Source organism: Calidris pugnax, unplaced genomic scaffold (assembly GCF_001431845.1).
Source record: "Calidris pugnax isolate Ruff unplaced genomic scaffold, ASM143184v1 scaffold70, whole genome shotgun sequence".
Taxonomy (NCBI): domain Eukaryota; kingdom Metazoa; phylum Chordata; class Aves; order Charadriiformes; family Scolopacidae; genus Calidris; species Calidris pugnax.
Window position 1 is genome coordinate 9742648 of NW_015090862.1, and position 19303 is coordinate 9761950.

Here is a 19303-nt window from a genome sequence, read left to right on the forward strand (position 1 = left end):
GGTCCCTCTTAATGCAAGGACAGAAACTGGAGCAGCAGTTCGTTGCCGTCTTGATAGATTCTTAGTCAAAGTCCACTAAAACAAAATACTGGAAGGAGATAATGACGAATGTGGGAAAGATCTACTGAGTCTGGGAAATGTTTAGAAAGAGGGTGGGCAGTTGAGGAGTGGTTTTCCAGGGAACCTTTATTAAAACGGGGTGGTACAATCTTGTAACAATTTATCTGCACTATCTTAAACCGATCTTGAAATTGCAGCTAGTGAAAAAAACATCCATCTTTGCTGAATCTTTTATTATAATAGATCTGAAAAAAAAAATCTTAATTTCTTCATAGTTTCCACAGACCTCTCTTTAGATACCTGTGAATAATATACATCAGTCTTTTTTCCCCTTGTAAAATAGAACAGGTATGAAATTTCTCAATTTTTTTTAAAGGTAAAATGTAAGTGTAGAACAGGGCATGCTGTTAGCAATGAAGAAATTTTAATGTAATCTTAATGAGGAGTTAAAGCAATATTGCATAAGGTACAAATTGGCATCCCAAGATATTTTTTTTCTTGTTTTTAATTACTGAAAATCATTTCCGAGTTCCTTTCCCAATGTGTTGCTGAAACATGACTAGACATCAGGCATTATGCATATTGTTTAGCATGTAATCCTGAGTTTATCATGTAAGATAATGTTACATGGTTGTTTATAGCATCTGAAATAAAATTATGTCAAGCTATTAGAATAGGTAAGTATTTAAAGAAATAAACAGCCTTAATTTCAGAATATGTTTCAAGTTTAAGCTTAAAACACATTTTAGGAATGCTAGTGAAATTTATTTATTGAAATGAAAAGTTTATTGATGAAGAAAAAAGGTTATGACCTATTTATTGCTACTAGAAAATATTATTGGTGTTGTTAGAAAACTTCTTTACCCACAATTTCAAGATGAAAATTTTAGTTTATTAAAGAGGTAAATAGGTGAAATTACTGTTATCTTAGTGTAGTGCAGTTAATTAAAAAAAAGAAACAGTTTTTTTTTTTCTTAGCAAGGCAGGTAAACAGCATCCTTTGAAAATGTTTGGGTTTTCTTGGCACATCTTTAATTGCATATTGCAAATTTTTGCTACTTAAATGTTAACTTTGAAAAATATTACTTTGGATTTTAATGGATTTGTGTATAAAATAAGTTATGTAATGATTCTGTTTATGTCAAATTTTAGGCAATGTGAGATGCTTTTATAGGGTCATATATGGTTTTGTTAGTTTTTGGGAGGCAGCAAAACATCAAATGATGTTCTGACTTTTTGTTAGACACTACTTATTTTCATCTTTAAATAATAAAAAAACAAACCCTCATGTTCTAATTCTTGTTTTCTTAAAAAGCATTTTTCTTTGCCAAGGTGTATTATTTGTATTTTATAATACTGTTACATTTTTATTTTTCAGTCCCAGAAATCCTGGATAGAAAATACTTTCACCAAGAGGGAGTGTGTGTATATTATACCAAGTTCAAAAGACCCCCACAGGTAAATGAAAAATGATGCAAAAACTCATTGCTGCTCTTAAAAATGAAAAAAGTCAGTGTTGTAGAGAGTATAGTAGATTATTGGGCAAACTACTCAATCTATATAACATACTGTCTTTACGTAACGTTTTTCTGACTGGGCATTGTCACTTTTGGTGTCTAGCTTGGAAATTTATTTTTTTTTCCTCTGAAAAAAAAGTTGACATTGCAGAAATCTCTAATAAATGTTCCCCTGTTCGCTTTGCATTCTTTTTACTAGTCCTCCTAGTGATGTCTATGGTGTGTCTACAGGGTGGGGTTTTGCTTTTTTGTTTTTCACGTTTTTGGTTTTTGTTTTTTTTTTGGTGGCATAGTTCTGAAGTCAGAAGGTTTCATAGAAGTATACTCTATTGGAATTTAAAGAACAGCAGTGTGAGTGTAGGCTGAGGTGTAAAAATAAATCTGACAGTACAGGAAAAAGGAATGAAGAACTCATAGAAGAATGAAGGAAAAAAGAATCATGTTGGGAGGAAAAAATTACAAAACAAAGGCTGAAGAAATACTTGCTTCCGGGGAAGATAAATAAAATAAAAAACATTGGGATATCAAAAAATTTGATGTGGCAACTAGTAATTTTTCATCCTTAAGTTCTGTAAGGGAAAAAATGAGGCTGAAAAATGGGGAAATATGTTTTAGAGGGGAGGCTGAAACTAATGAGGAATATTTTGCATATCTCACGTGCTGCTTTTATTTTATGCTAAATTAGAGATGTGAAATCAAGTGAGTTAGTGATACCTCTAACATATCTAATTTGTAGAATTATCTACACTAAGGGTTATAGGTATAATTTAAGAGTTCCTACAGTGATTGAACTTGATGTGCATAGCCATGACATCTGTGTCACAGATAAAATAAAAATGAAAATAGATTCAAAACTGACATTTTTAAGGCAGTTTTGTCTCCCCAAAATATTTTCTGTCATTTACTATCATATATTTGAGAGTAGCTGAGAAACCTTTTTTTCTGGACTTGAGAAAACTTCTATTTCAGTGTTTTCCACGAAAAAAGTCATAAATCTGTCTTGTTCTGTTGTATTATTATATCAGAGTATGATTTTTATTTTAAGAACTTTGGTTTTAGGCAGAGAAAGGACAAAGTAAATGCTGTAGAATTTTTAAGTTATTGTAAATAATTCACCACATTCCTTTAAACCATGTGACATGGGAAGCTTTTAGAATTTATAGCCACCATTGTAGCCCATGGAAAATTTGCAAATGCAAACAAAGTAATTAGGAAGCTGTTAAAATTTCCAGAGCATTTCACAAGGAACAAAATGATCTTCAACACTTGCCCTTTTTGTTTAACCCATTTGTAGCATACAATGGACTTTACAACTTTCCCATCGGATTTTGTCCTTGCAGTTTGCAAGAATCGCTTCATGTTATTCGTTAATTATGTGCAAATTAATCAAACGTAGACAGGAGTATTCAGTATGTTTTGTTGATCAGTACCTTTTACTGTAGATGATTACACTTTAATAACTGTTAGAGAAGATCTAAAGCTGTATTTCATTATTAAAAACATAGATGATTAATAGCAGTGTGTAACTGCTATAAAGGGCAAAATTTAAAAATTGCTTATGCTCAAAGTCTGAAAACAGTTTAAGACTATTGTATAACATCTGTATTTGTATGCTTTTGCATATTAGCTCTTAACCATAATTGGTTTACAGCTGCTTATGAAAATTACGGAAAACCAAATTTTAAATGTTAAGAAAGCTGTTAGCAGGAAAACACGGAAAACATTTAAGATGCAAGAGGGTAGAAATGAGGAATTCTATTTATATAATAAAATTTATGTAAAGACACTACTATATTGGGTTTGTTCAAATATATCTTTTTTTCTGTACATGCAGCTCAGAAATGATCACATAACCTTCCCACACAGGCAGTTCAACTTGAATGTATATTAGAAATATGAATTTGTAGGATAGACATAACAATCTACAGTTAGAATGAGTCCAAGAAAATGCTGGTCTGTAAGTAACTCCTCAGCATCTAGCAAAAGGTTTCAGTTTGAGTACTGCAGGTAATCCAGGCTGAAATACTCCTGGGCTTCAGATATTGATGGTTCAAAGCCTGAAAAACCGACTGCAGTCTCAGGGCTGAAGCTTTTGCATGTTTGTTTTTTACTTGCCCAGTATACTACAGTCATGTAAAATAAAAACAGATAAGTTACCATGTTAAAAATGGGCAAACTTGGGCAGCATGTTTTCCGTTTACTGGAGACTTCTTTTTTTCACACATGAAGTAGCATGAGTAGAGTGTGTCTGTCCCACCCCAGGCCACACCCCACCTCCCCCTTAACATTGAAGTTTACTCATATATTTCAATATTTCTTATAGATGCCTTCCAGGATGTCAGATTTGTCAGCAGCTTGTCAGGTAAGAGTTCTTTGTAATTACAATATTTATGAATAGTTTTTTCCATTAAACAAGCACTTTCATAATAGGGGTTTAAAAAGTTTTGATCAATATTGCAAATGACAAGTCAGTGAAAGGTTAGATATAAAACAAATATAAGTAATGAATAAAGAACTGTCTGCAGTATGTAGATCACAGATTTATAAATATTATATAAATGATTTCGCTTCAAAGAATCGATTTTCTATGACCTGAATGCTCAGTTTCTTCTGGCCTCCAACTTGCTATCTCAATGAGCCTCAATATTTTGCATAATAAATATGTATTGTAATTAATTATTGCTATAAATATTTATGCAACAAGACTTGCTCTAGAAGGGAGGTTTATATAATATTTAGAATCTGCTTTCTTAATCTGACATATCTCTGTTTTATCTAAAAGTTCTTCTCTCTTGTCTTCTAATAACAGTATTTACTTAAGTATTCTAAATGATATGGTTGGGTGCAGGTGCTGTTGTGGCCGCTTGGTCAGACAACATGCTTGTTTCACTGCAAGTCTTGCTATGAAATACTCCGATGTGAAGCTGGGTGAAAACTATAATCAGGAAATAGAAGAATGGTCAGTGGAGAAACATACAGAACAGACCTCAACTGATGCTTATGGTGTCATCAACTTTCAAGGTGGCTCTCATTCTTACAGGGCTAAGGTACGTATGACGTTTTCTCTTACTCTAAACATGTTGTTATAGATGATAGCTACTTAATAGAAGGCTGAAAACATTGTCACCCATATTGTGACAAACCAGTGCCCTCTGCTATTGTAGTATTTTTTTATTGTGATCTGAATTCTTTCTAATTTCCATATTTTAATTTATTTTTCATTACAAAAGTTGCTCAGACCTACCAGAACTAGTTGTGCTCGTGTACAGGCCTACTATCAAATTGCAAATGGTGATAAGAATTCACAATCACTTCAGCAAAACATTACATTAAGAATTCAGTGTCACTGTTTCAGACTTCATTAAACACAGCTTACTCATCTATGCTGCTTGCTTAGTCACTACTTTTAAATTTTTATAGGACTTGTTAAGTAGCATCTGCTATCTTAAGTCTCTAGTCATAATTTTCAAACTGAAAAATCATTTAAAATTATGGACAGATGTGGAATATGCTGTTTTAGTAGATTTGTTCAAAACTATTAAAGCATAATCACACTGATCAGAATAACTAAGTTTTTTGGGAGAGGATGTTAGTTAAAAACAATAAATACCAATACATTTAGAATTTAGATACCAACTCTTAATTCACAAGTGCACATGTACTGGAGAGGCTAGCAAAGTGGACATTCTGACATATTCTCTGCAACCATTTTGTAAAGGATTTCTAGTTGTGGTAGAAATGGTTTCATGCTCATGCTGTTGTAAGTTGTAAGGGGCTCTGATGCAGTGTGGCTCCTATGGCCAAGCTGGAGTGCTCAAATGAGGGAGCTGTGTTCTTCATGAAGCCGGCTGACCCCAGGGAGACTCCAGTGCTCTTGGAGAGATCATCTCTGTGGAGAGAATAGCTTTTAGCAGAATTCTTTCATGTTGGTAATAGCAGTGTATGTGTTCCTTTTTATGCTTAGTATAGCTTAAAATTGCTGTGAATCCTTTTCTAGGAGTACAGAAATAGCAAACTGCCTGTCCTTGTTTCTGTGCTGGCTTCTGCAGAGGGCTAGTGGGGTTGCAAAAAGCAGTTTATTGGAATAGTGATTGTTTTTTAGTTAGAACTTGATTCATGGAGGGCTTATTGAAGTGCTCATATTAAAGATGCAGTAGTATTTTTAACTGATCAACCATCTACTTAATCTTATGCAGTTAAGGATAGCAAGTTAAAAAGCTGCTAGTTTTGAGGTTTTCTATTAAAAGAACGTAGCTCTCCTTACCACCAGGAATAGGGAAAGAAAAGCAAGTAACTGTCTTTCTGTAAAACTTTTTGGAAGAGATGTGCAAGCTTCTCCCCAGTAGATGTCAGGACTTTTGTAAATATTTCTGTATTTCATCTAATTTACAAATTATCCAATACTTTCATAAAGATTCATTTTTCTAGGTCACTGTGCCAATAGGATGGTCTTTCTATAGTCGTTCCCTTTTCAAAACTTGCTTTCAAAATTGTTAACTGTGTTTTCCTTAATTCTGGAGGGCATAAGGGGAGCTTGTTCGTTTAGTGCAGCTGCCGTGTTTTGAGAAAGTGAATTACATTTTCCATAGCCAGGAATAGGGTAATATATCCTGAAGTACACCCTAGTTATTCTTCTTACTCATTGATTCTGTGATGATTTCTTTTAAGAACCTTTTAACACTCTTCTTATGCCTGCAGTATGTGCGATTGTCATATGACACTAAGCCTGAAGCTATTCTGCAACTTATGCTTAAAGAATGGCAGATGGAGTTGCCGAAGCTTGTTATATCTGTACACGGGGGCATGCAGAAATTTGAACTTCACCCACGCATCAAACAGTTGCTTGGCAAAGGTCTTATTAAAGCTGCAGTGACAACAGGAGCCTGGATTATAACTGGAGGAGTGAACACAGGTAAAGAAGTACCAATGAATGCACAGTTAGCTGCATTGTGGTTTGTAAGAGCCAAAAGATTTAATGGATACATCACTTCATCTTAAAGCAAAGTAGATTTTGGTCAAATGAAATTGAAAGTAAATTTGAGAGAGTTTGGTCAAATGAAATTCAAAGAATACATTTTGAACGTGTAGTTGGAAGTGGGCTGCTATTTTATCTTGCAAAGAGAAACAACACAAAGGTGGGGGGGGTTGGGGTTTTGTGGCTTTTTTGGTTTGGTTTTGGGTTGGGGTTGTTTTTTGCGTTTTTGCTTTTTGTTTTTGAAACTGCAAGAGGAGAAACTTAATGCGATTAAAACAAGTACAGTAATGTACTGGAAATTCTTTAGCTCTTACTAGGCTAATATTTATTTTGTTGAATTACTGCTACATAGTAACTTTGTTTCCTTCTGGTAGATGCAGTATGGTGCTTTTTCTTTGGCGTTGTGTCAAATTAGTTTCTAGATGCTTAAAAGCCCAGTTAACTAATAAAACAGTTGTATTTCTTAATAAGATGTGACATTCAAGATACTGAAATCTTCTTCTGCACAAACAGGTGTTGCAAAACATGTTGGTGATGCTCTAAGAGAACATGCTTCCAGATCATCTCGAAAGATTTGCACTATTGGGATTGCTCCGTGGGGAGTGATTGAGAACAGAAATGACCTTGTTGGAAGAGATGTAAGGATAAATTACCTAATTGAAATAACGATTTACTTGACTTATTTTTTGACAAATCTGCTCAAGCGTGTTTTTTCACTTGTTTTGCATCATTGGAATACTTGCTTTAATATGTAGATACATTAACATCTGTGACTTATGCAAGATCATAGTGTAAACAAGTTGCAAGATGCAAATGCACTAGAGGAGGAGCTTGTTCTCATGTACTTAATCCTTTCCCTCCCTCTATTGATATTACTGAATCAGATTAAGAAAATGCTAAAGTATTACAGAGAATTCACGTTTACAGAGGACAATAAGTTGAAAAACTTTGATGCAGAGTCTTTAATGCTACCGTTTGCCAGAGCAGTCACAAGTTTTCCCCAAAGACACTTTCTCAAAGGATCTTTTCTCTGTTATCTTTCAGAACAGATTTCTTTTGTTATATAGTTATCTGGTTTCCTGCACAAAGTTAAGAGCTACGCCTGTTGGTGTATCCTGCCCCGAGGCACACTTACATGTGTCGCTGCTTCTTGTTGAACCACCAATTCTTATGTCTGGACAAAAAGTTAAGTTTTACAGAAATAAATTTGATTCTGTATAAGTAAAAGACTTTGTTGTGTGCTTATACTTAGGTGGTTGCTCCATATCAAACCTTGTTAAACCCATTAAGTAAACTAAACGTCCTAAATAACCTCCATTCCCATTTCATTCTGGTGGATGATGGAACAGTTGGAAAGTATGGAGCGGAAGTTAAATTGCGAAGAGAACTGGAAAAAACTATTAATTTGCAACGGATCCATGCAAGTAAGTAATTCTGATCCCTGAGGGCTGAATGTTACTATGCTTTAATGAAAAGGTGCTTGCACCAAACATAAGAATGAGAAAGCAGAAAAATGAGTCTTTAGTTTGTTTCAAGTCTGAATGATGAATTTGCTTATTTCAGCTGCTCCTTTGGACCCTAGATATTGCTGTTAGATTTAGAATTTCTCTGGGACCAGAGGGGAGAGTTCTTTGGAATAAAGTTGTCAGTTTTGCTTTGACGAAGCAGATGTACGTCACTTGAGTTACTAGTCTGTTGTCAGGCTTTACTGGTCTGATTGATCACTTGCAGTTTCACAATAGGGCAGTTGAGTTTGTAAAACCTCATCTGTGTTTGTGCAAAGAAGCCATGACTTCTTTTGGTGTTTTCCCAATTATGAAGCAACACCTGTGTGTTTTTTCTCTTCTAGGAATGCTTTTGCAATAAACCCTGCCAGTAGACAGTTTCCTTGTAACTATGTTCAAATTCTATATGTCTTGGCATCTTTGGAAACTATTTGGGAGGAAGGTAGAAGGGGAGTTCCCTAAAGAAAAAATGTTCGCTTTTCTACCTTAGTTCAGGAATATTTCTATGAAGAATCTCTTCTGTTTTGTTGACTGTATTCCCTTATATTTATTGGCTTCTTCGGAGTGCTTTCCCTCCAGCCCAAAGTATAATCAGTGCTTGAAACTGTGCATTAACAACAGTTAAAATGTCAGACAGCATTTTAATATTTGTTGAGTAGAAGAGACATGCTTGATTTATTAAATATGCAAAGTCAATCTTAGCATTCCCTATGCACTTAAACATTGGTTTTTTTATTACTTATTTGCAACTTTATAGGAATTGGCCAAGGTGTGCCTGTGGTGGCACTTGTATTTGAAGGTGGCCCCAACGTCATACTCACAGTTTTAGACTTCCTTCAAGAAAGTCCTCCTGTGCCAGTGGTAGTATGTGAAGGAACTGGTAGAGCTGCTGACATTTTGGCCTATGTTCACAAGCAAACAGAGGAAGGAGGGTAAGTCCTGGCACTGCCAGCCAAACTGTCAGTCGTACATAGATGGGTTTTGAGGCCATTCCTTAAAGGATTTATGCAAGAGCTTTGTCTGTGGAAAGACAAAGGCTAAAAGCAGAGAGTGTAATCTTGCCTGTGAGGTAGCTTCCCACGTTGGCTGCAATAATAGCTCTGGCTAAAGACCGAGACTTCTTTTCTAGTTCTAGGCTCCTCCCACACACCTTGTACCAGTTCCTGTGTAACTTCGGTTGTGTGCGATAATCTTGTTACACTGTTGTAACTCTAGTTAGGACCCAACTCTCAGTTTAAATGTCCTTGTCTGTTTCAACTTCATATTTTAACTTAGCCACTTAAGTGGTAAATGTGACTATTAAGTGTGCACAACAGAGTTTTGCTGAGCAGAGGTCAGAGCTGACCAGACCTTGCAGAGATGTGAGAATAACATAGAGAATAGTATGTTATAGACTGCTCGAAAATACCACTTAACTAGATTGAATGGAAACGTTTTCATGCAATTAGGTGTTGCATAGTAGTAACTTTATTAGGAAAGGGGTCAGAAAGAGTTTCTATATTGTTTATTCTGAGTAGTCTTAAAACTGAACTTCTTACATACTTCTGTTTAGCGTAGTAAACACTTGTCTGTTTTAAATGTAGTTTCAAATAGTAAAAGGGATATGCTTGGGCTCCACAATACTTAGTGATTTCTCATTCGTTGTCAGACATGCATATATCCTTAAACATATTGGGTCCTTGTTGCAGGGACTGCCTCAGAACCAGGAGGCAGGGATCTAACGTAGCAGTAGACCAAACAGCTTTGTCCATAGTAAGATCAGAAGCAGGTCTTATTCAGAGGGGTGAGTACGTAGTGTTTTGTGTCAAAATCTTATAGTTGAGAGTATCTCAGAAGTGGGTATGGGAAGGAAAGGGAGAGAAACTGAGTTACTTCTAGAGGCAGTAGCAGAAAGCCGTAGATTAAGCAACATATACTTCTTTCTAAAGGTTACCCAAGATTTTGCCACTGGAACAATAATAGGCTTATAGATAGCAGGACTTTGAATGGACATGTTGAAACTAATTAAATGCGCTGTTGTTCTTAGTGTTCATGTATAACAGTGTGTTTTCCTGTTTGTTTGTTTCAATCTCAGGAATGTTCCTGAGGGTGCTGAGCCTGAAATCATTTCAACCATCAAAAAGACATTTAACTTTGGTCAAAGTGAAGCAGTTCATTTGTTTCAGACACTGCTGGAATGCATGAAAAAAAAAGAACTTGTAAGTAGATCTTGCCATAAAAACTTTTTATACGAGGTGTATGCATTTATGGATATAATATTAAATTGTATCTCAATGTTGCTTATGATCAAGAGTTATTCAAAGATCTTTTCTGGACATAGTGGATCTTCCCATTACAGAAGATGGTCAAATACAGTTTTTGTGTATACTTTATCTCATGGCCAAGAGAAACTTAATTCTTGTGATTATTTCTGGTAATCTGAGTTTGCTGTTGTTGCCCAGGCTGTTTGGTTTGTTTGTAGTGTGCATGTAGTTTGTATTTGGGTTGCTGTCCTTTTTTTCTTGCTTTGAAAACCTTGGGACTTATTTTGCTTTTTTTTTTGCCTTTTTTTTTTTTCTTTTAATATGTCTGTACCAACAAAGGTCTACTGTATGGTTAACGCAAAAGCATTTTCTAGAGCTTTATATGTAGCCTGAGTTCAGGTACTGGTGTCTCATTTGGACATCACATTGTGCTGTTCTAAGGCTTAAAATTGTCACATTCAGCTGAAAATGTTTGCTGGCAGGTTAATCTCATAATCTAGAATGAACTGGAGTGGTAAACAGAATACTATCTGGTTTTTACCGACAATAAAGAATTGGCATCATAGTAGGAAAAGAAGTTTTAATGGATTGAAGAGCGTAACGGGGTTTTGCTATGCTTTTTCTCATAAAATGTTGGCTTGTGTGGCACGCAGTCGGGAAAACAATACAGAGTGCTCAGTAAAGGTAAATTTAAATTGAGCATAGGCCTAAGTTGCATCAAAGATAAAGTGACTTTTTAATGTATTTCAATTTCTGATATAAAAGGCTGGAGCCAATCACCTTTGCCTGAAAATAACTTTAAAATGTGTTTTCCCTGTTTTACCATTTTGGACAGATTACAGTTTTTCATATTGGGTCAGATGAACATCAGGACATTGATGTTGCAATACTTACAGCATTGCTAAAAGGTGAGACTTTTAATTTTAAGAGCATTTGGAATCTTCAGCTGTTGTTGTTTAGAGTTCATATGATGGATTATTTATAAAATACTGTAATCTGTAGGACTCATTAGTTTTAAAGCAAATAATACTGTTTTCTCATTGTATATACCATAATGTGTCTTAAGTGATGAATATACTGGTGAATGTTTATTACCTTATATTTTAATTAATTTAAAATGTTTTTTCATTGTTTTTGCTTCTTAAGGCACGAACGCATCTGCATTTGACCAGCTTGTTCTTACACTTGCGTGGGATAGAGTTGACATAGCCAAAAATCATGTTTTTGTTTATGGGCAACAATGGCTGGTATGTAATGGTCTGGATTAAGCAGAATGATATTTTCTAAGAGAGCAACTCAGCTTACTGTAAAGAATTAATCTTTTGACTTTTGTAGAGAGAGACTGTAGAATACTGACACTATTATTTTGAGGGCAGTAATTTTTGCATAATGCATAGTCTTAGAGCTGTTTTGTTATTGTGTAGTTGAAAATGGTCCAAAAATTTTAAAAATGTGCTAAGTATTCTTAATAATGAGAGGAGAAAAGACATTGCAAAAGGTGGAAGCTGAATTCACGTTAGTCAGATGCTCTTTCTTCCTTAAAGTTGCATGGTCATAGGAAGTTCTTAAGAAGCATCTAGTAAAATGCGTATATTAACTACTGTTGGCAGCCTGCAGTGTCTTTTGAGGGGGAGGACAAAATGTCTGCTTCTTGTAGTCTGCAAATTAGTTTGAAAACTACATTGTGGACCTTGCTTTTTTCCCCATATTACTGTAAAAATAAAACGCAATCATATATGAGTGTGCAGGCAAAAGTGCATAATGTAAGGTTTGTTGATAGCAGTGATAGTTCTGAGCATTTGTCTTTGAAGCAAATTGAGCTTTAAATGTTTTATGTCTTTGTGTTTCATCCTAATATCAACCTAAGAGAACAGCTTAACAGTGTTAAACCAAGTATCTATTTAGTCCCATGTACTGTGTCAGTAGGAGATACCTATGGAATTGTATAAGACTTGCTGATTAAGTCTTCAGAATATTCTCTCATCCTGTAATTATGTGAAGTTCAGGGCATTTTCTGAACCAAGGGTGACATCTTTGTATACAGAGAAGGTTTCCCCAGCCCTGTAAGTGAATGAAGTTGAGATATGATCTAAGTACACTTATTTTTGTGGTGCCCTGTTTTACTGGTTCTCTCCAGGCTCTACCATGTTACTTATTTATTGTAGGTTGGCTCTCTGGAACAGGCAATGTTAGATGCCCTTGTGATGGATAGAGTTGCATTTGTGAAACTTCTGATTGAAAATGGAGTAAGCATGCACAAATTTCTTACAATTCCCAGGCTGGAAGAACTTTACAACACAGTAAGTGAACAATTACTTTTTAAGCTACTTTTAGAACAGCTTTTTAGTTGCTCAGCATGTTGTATGCTAGGTCATGTGCACCGGTCTGAAGGCCATGGGGTGTCAATAGAGAAGGCTTCCTGGCGTGAGGTTAGAGTTGAGAAGGGCGTGCTGTCTGGCTGCTTTGTAGCACCGCAGCTGCTCTCTGGCTCTTCAGAAGTGATACCAGAAATAGTTTGCCAGCAGGATGTTCATCTGTGTCTCATGTTGGGGATAGATACTAAAGGGAAAATTGATTGAATTCTGTGTGAGAGCCAGGGTTACCGTATATCTGAAAGTGTGACAGCTCATGCGCTCACGAGAAATCACAGGAGGAGGAAAAATCCACTTTGCTAAATTGGTAAAAGAGGGAATGTTCAGACTAAAGATTTTAGAAGTAAGGGAACTTTTACTATGGATCCTGCAATACTATAAGCATGAGTGTTGCTCTGTGTGTTTTCCTGTAAATTAGTAAGTTTATTTGTTAAAACTTGTCTCTATAATATATTTTAATACTATAAAAAACCCATAATGCTGCTGTTTGCATTCTGGGGTTGGTTGTTTTTCCTTTTTGTACAAACGATGGTATATTAATTATGTCACAAGTTAAAACAGAAGTAAATGAAACAAAAAAGGAGGTAGTTAGTATGGTAGTTGGAAATATTTGCATTTATTTGATGGCTACTGTTTGTTTAAAAACTAGGGTTTTGGGGTTCTTTTGAGCCAACATGCAAAAATACTTGGTTTCTACTGTAATCTTCTCAGGTTGTCATTGTACTTTATTTCTCATTCCAATTTTTTCTCCCTCTTTTTATAAAGAAACAAGGCCCAACTAACCCAACGCTCTTTCATCTCGTTCGGGATGTCAAACAGGTAAGCTGTAAATGTAAAAATCTGTCAAACTAGCAGTGTTAGGTTTTTGATGACTTCTTATGTTTGACTGTCAATCTTAGGTTTATTAATTATGTTTTATTGTAAATAATAAGCTACCTCTGCAGTCATTCTTTGTTTCCAATACGTGCTGTTGTATACTTAGTGCCCTGCTGCCAGAAAGAAGTTAAATCCAATGAGTGCTGTCTTTTTTGTCTTACTTGTGACTGTTATTCTTTAGGGGGGATTGAAAGCTCATACTCCCAGCTAGGAGTAATTTTGACCATTAAAACAGCAGACATAAACCAGTTTGCACACACTCCAACAGAACAAGCATCTACCCTGCTAGGGGAGATCATACAGAAAATAGGCTATAAGCTTCTCTTTTTTGAAACTGGTAAATATTGAGCCATCTAGATGGTTTTTTTTAAATCATGAAAGGTTTAATGTGTTTTTTTATTTAGAACTGTGATGTGACATGTAGAGACCCTTCTAAGCAGGTTTAAGATTATAATTTGAAAAACTAAAATACCTTTTGTGTTCCTAGGGAAATCTTCCTCCAGGATATAAAATCAACCTGATTGATGTGGGACTGGTTATTGAATATCTGATGGGAGGAACCTATAGATGCACCTATACAAGAAAACGCTTTAGAGCTATATACAATAGTCTCAGCGGGAACAATCGGGTACGTGGTGGTTGGATAACAGGACATGCTAACGCATATATTCTCAATTAAAAAAAAACCCTATGTGTTTTGGAGGAAAATTGGATCCATATTGTTTACTTCTTGTCAGTGGACTGGTTTTTTTAAAGGCTGTAGTAAGGACTATGAGGGCAGCTGGTAGCTGTTTTGGGATTGAGTACAAACAAAAGGTTTTGTTCTCCTGCTCCTTATTCTAGCATATCTAAATTCCTTCTCTGTTATTCCATCTTTTCTTACTCATAGGGGAAGAATGGGCACTAAACATGCAGATTAACCATGGCTTGGGGAGGCAGATATTTTAATTTTTTGTATAGCAACAACTGTAACTGCTTACTTTATGACTTCTTAAAAAAAACAAACCAACCAAACAATAAATTTGTTACATACCCAGTGAAAATTCTGGTTGTTGCTGTTAGATAAGTTCATCACTGTTTCGGTAGCAAAGTAACTGTTTAATTGCTACCTAAGTATTTAGCTATAAACAGATGATTTTTATAATGCATAGTAGATAAGAGTAAAGAGAAGAAAACAAACCCCTTCCCCCTTGTTCTTGTTACAGCGATCTGGGCGAAATCCTTCAAATACTACTCCTCAGATGTGTAAAAGCCATGAGTCTTTTGGTAACAGGGCAGACAAGAAAGAAAAAATGCGCCATAATCACTTCATCAAGACAGCACAGCCATACAAACCAAAGGTACAGGTGTGCGAGGGGAACGTGGTAGGGTTTTTTTCTTAATAGTTAAGAGTGGAGAACCTGGTTGAAATCCAGGTGCCACTGAAGTGTGAGTAGCAGCAGTTTTACTGACTGTGGTAAAGCTGGAATTTCAGCCTTGCTTTGGTACTTGTTTATAAATTGTCTGGCATGCTTGCAGGATTCTGTAAAGAGTGTTTAACTTTGTGTATACTAGTCTTCTGGATAAGCTTTGATATGTTGGGGAGCAAAAAGCTTATCTTTGGCACAGTTTTGGCAATGGGGCAGACTCAAATGGCCTTGTAGACGGAGCAAGATTTGGACATGTTTCTTGGTGTTTCCTCATTTGTATGTGGGTATATTAGTTAATATAACTGCTTTTCTTTTGATCTATAAATCAAAGTAATTCAGTCTGACAGTCATTAAAATGAATTGGACTCAACTAAAGTTTTTGAACGAAAGTTCCAGCTGCTTTTCAAGTCTTCAGAAATTAATTTTTCATTTTAGAATTACATATAAATTGATATTGGATCACTCGGTATTTTATTTCAAGTTATGTGATGACCAAGTTTAGAGATTTAAAATGTAACTTTTTGATTTTATTTTAAAGATTGACACTGGTGCAGAAGAGGGAAAAAAGAAAAGAACCAAAGATGAAATAGTAGACATAGATGATCCTGAGACGAGACGTTTTGCTTATCCTCTCAACGAGCTGCTGCTTTGGGCGGTGTTAATGAAGAGGCAGAAGATGGCCCTCTTCTTCTGGCAGCATGGGGAGGAGTCCATGGCAAAAGCCTTAGTTGCTTGCAAAGTGTATCGTTCGATGGCATATGAAGCAAAACAAAGTGATCTTGTTGATGATACTTCAGAAGAACTGAAAGAGTATTCCAAGTAAGTTGCATTTATATAGTTAAAGATCTTTTCTTGAAATCTACAGTATAAGTAGTGGGCTATATATGAACACTGTTCTATTAGCACACTTGAAGACAAATCCTTTTTGCAAAAAGGATTAAGTGGTACTCTAGTGGAAGTTTTATATTAGATACTGCTCTCTCGAGAAGAGTTCCAAGTAGTGATTTATAGTTAAATTAAAATCACACTGAATGTGCCATTTACTTACTTCCATGTAATTTCCTTGCACGTTTTAGCAGCTATTTGTAACCCACATGTGTTCACAGGTTCACATGTTGTAGTTAAAAATTACTCTACAGTGTATCTGTAGAGAAGGGACAGATAATAGTCCCTTCAAGTTGTGCTACTGCAAATTTGATTGTACTGGAAAATTTGACCTAAACTCAAGGTCATTTCTATAGATACTAAATTTTGTTTTGTTGCTTTTTCTTCATTCTAGTGAATTTGGTCAACTGGCAGTTGAACTGTTAGAACAGTCCTTTCGACAAGATGAAACTATGGCAATGAAATTACTAACATATGAGCTTAAAAATTGGAGCAACTCAACTTGTCTGAAGCTAGCGGTGTCATCAAGGCTTCGTCCGTTTGTAGCACATACTTGTACACAGATGCTGTTATCAGATATGTGGATGGGGAGGCTGAACATGAGGAAGAACTCATGGTACAAAGTAAGCATTGTCACAGTTCATTGCTCTAAAAAGGATCAAGAGAATTTATGTTTAAATGGAAGGAAAGCTTGTGTTTAAGTGCTCTTAGTATAAAGCTTTTACAACTATACATTATGTTAATAAATCCTGTAAAACAGTCTCCTATAACATAGACAAAACTGGAAGTATTTATTGTTAACTCTTCTTTTGACACTCTATTATCTTTTCAAATAAGGTACAGAAATGTAGAAGGCAAAAACCAGGCAAGTAGCCTTTCATCAGAGGCTTAAAGAGATAATGTGAATACTAATCTACTACTAAAAATATAGTGGTAAAAACCCTTAACAGACAGAAAACCTGCTACAAGAATATAATTCCATGCATTTTGGCTTTTTACAGGCAGTACATAAGACTTGATGTAGAAAAGCTTTGTGTGTATCCTATTTTGGAGGAAGAAACTGAGCAAAAGCAGGGCATAGAATGAAACAAGCATAGGCCAATCAGGGATAAGTTTTCTAATGATGCCCTTTGTGATATAGATCAATTGAACAAAAATTACATGTTTCTTTGAGATGGTGTACCAAACCCCAATTGTTGCTAGGGATATAATGAAATAAAACTTTCCTACAAAATACCTACAAGCATCATTTAACTTGTGACCTACTAAAATCCTCTTTGATAACTGATTAACCATTTCCTTGCTTGCTTTGTAACAGGCTAATGACAATAGCTTTCACTTACTCTCTTCATCCATACTTTAGCTCATTTTGCTGCCATGAGTTGGATAAAATCCCCCAAAGAAACAAAATATCTCCCACCCTCCCCACCCCCCAAAAAACCAAAACCACAGCCTCAACTTGTATATGCTTTTTAAATACACCTTGACAGTACACAGTTCCAGGTTCTGGGAGTGGATTAAAGAACAGAGTGTAAACAGAACATCTCTGGATCTTCAGGCTTGGAGTACATTCTTTCTAGTGACTTTCAGTTTTGGAATTTGTTGATTCTTCCCTTTACCTATATCTTGAAGTGAAGGAACACTCTGTATATGTGATCTTAGCCTCTTAAGTGTGTATGTAAGTAATAACAACTAATTATTTTCTACATTTTTTTTTCCTCAATAACAAGCAAGTGGAATTGGGGTAATATGTTTTCAGAGGATATTCTGTGTGTTGATTGATGTATTCTGATACTTAAATGTAGCTGTGAGCTATTTGCACTTAGTCTTCATCTTTTCCAGGTGATACTGAGTATTTTACTCCCTCCTGCTATACTGCTGTTGGAATATAAGACCAAGGCTGAAATGTCACATATTCCTCAATCTCAAGATGCCCATCAAATGGCAATGGATGACAGTGAAAACAACTTCCAGAATGCAGCAGATGAAATACCTATGGTAATGTGGGGAGTGGGAGATACTAAAAAATATTTTTCACTGTCCTGTACATTTTTAAATTAAAGCAAGAGTTAAAATGAGTATCTAAAAGCATGTATTTCTGCATGTGAAGTTAACAGTCTTTTCACTTCAGGAGGTGTTTAAAGAAGTAAGGATCTTGGACAGTACTTCAGAAAAGCATGATATGGAGACTCCAGCAAAACCTAAAAGACTTCCAATTACACAGAAATTTTACGCGTTTTACCATGCACCAATTGTGAAGTTTTGGTTTAATACAGTAAGTTTTCTTCTGTGTAATGTGTATTTTATTTGGAAATTTAATACAAATTTTTGGGTTCTTTTCCCAACATGTAGTTCTGTGACCTGAATCAAAGTTTAAGCCCTTTTTAAAAAACAAACAAAAACCCCTTTCCTTGCTAAGCTGGAAATGTGAAGTACTTGATTTTGAAAAACTGCACATGCAGTGCTCCATGGTTTAGGGGTTTTTTAATTTCATTATATTGGTTTTGAGAAATATTTTTTCTTTTTTTTTTAAGCTAGGAGTAATTAGCATGAACATTTTTATTCTGGCCTGAGTAATTAATTTCATGAGTTGCTAGGATGAATTCTATAATAATTTATTAGGCTAAAGTTTTCATGCACAGCTTTGTTTAAATTACTGTAATAGAAACTTGAAAATTTGTATTAAAGGAAAATAACTGTAGTAAGAACAAAGCTTTGCTAATAATAATAGCTTATTACAGCCATTTTTCCTTTTCTAAGAAGAAAATGTTTGTATCCCCTTATAAATAATAACTTCTCTGCTTAAAGGGGTAAATATAGTACTGTAATCCTACCTGAAATATTTATTGTATACCACATCAAAAGATTGTATGCACATCTATAAAGAACCTGTCAGTAATTATATGTATAATTTCCATTGCTTTTTTTAGTTGGCATATTTAGGATTCCTCATGCTCTACACATTTGTGGTTCTTGTAAAAATGGAAGAATTGCCATCCGTTCAAGAGTGGATTGTTATTGCTTACATTTTCACGTCAGCAATTGAGAAGATTCGTGAGGTATGTCTGTAACAATCTTGTTATTTTAGTTTTCTTTGTCAGTTAAACCAGTACGCTTTAAGCTGTGTTTATAAACAAGAGAACTGAAGAAACTGAGAAGCATCAGAGCGCATGATGTAATACCTCTATCTTAAACTTCAGTAGAGGCTGCTAGTTTCAGTACCAGTGTTCTTGGGCTACTGCTTGGCCTGAGCCTGCATTTCTTCTTTTGCAATGGGGAAGAGATGGAGGTTTATTAAAAGGAGGTGGGTTTTTTCCTCCTGAATTTCAAGGAACTGGCACTGACATCCTCTTTTTTTTTTTTTTTTTTTTTTTTTTTTTTTTTTTTTAAAAAAAAAAAAAAAAAAAAAAAAAAAAAAAAAAAAAAAAAAAAAAAAAAGTTCTAGGAAAAATATTAAACCC

At 35.2% G+C, this 19303-nt stretch overlaps 1 protein-coding gene across 1 annotated transcript in view; it reads left to right on the plus strand.

Annotated features, from left to right (window-relative positions):
* Positions 1-19303, plus strand: part of TRPM7 (transient receptor potential cation channel, subfamily M, member 7) — a 59670-nt gene that overhangs the window by 22565 nt on the left and 17802 nt on the right. Inside the window, exons 2-20 of the mRNA XM_014944587.1 lie at positions 1439-1518; positions 3901-3939; positions 4426-4624; positions 6276-6489; positions 7066-7190; positions 7805-7976; positions 8815-8989; positions 10132-10255; positions 11136-11208; positions 11447-11547; positions 12466-12600; positions 13438-13491; positions 14036-14176; positions 14754-14888; positions 15496-15776; positions 16237-16465; positions 17685-17840; positions 17974-18117; positions 18773-18901. Of these exons, the coding sequence (XP_014800073.1) occupies positions 1439-1518; positions 3901-3939; positions 4426-4624; positions 6276-6489; positions 7066-7190; positions 7805-7976; positions 8815-8989; positions 10132-10255; positions 11136-11208; positions 11447-11547; positions 12466-12600; positions 13438-13491; positions 14036-14176; positions 14754-14888; positions 15496-15776; positions 16237-16465; positions 17685-17840; positions 17974-18117; positions 18773-18901 (2706 nt within the window). The remainder of the gene's footprint in view (positions 1-1438; positions 1519-3900; positions 3940-4425; positions 4625-6275; positions 6490-7065; positions 7191-7804; positions 7977-8814; positions 8990-10131; positions 10256-11135; positions 11209-11446; positions 11548-12465; positions 12601-13437; positions 13492-14035; positions 14177-14753; positions 14889-15495; positions 15777-16236; positions 16466-17684; positions 17841-17973; positions 18118-18772; positions 18902-19303) is intronic.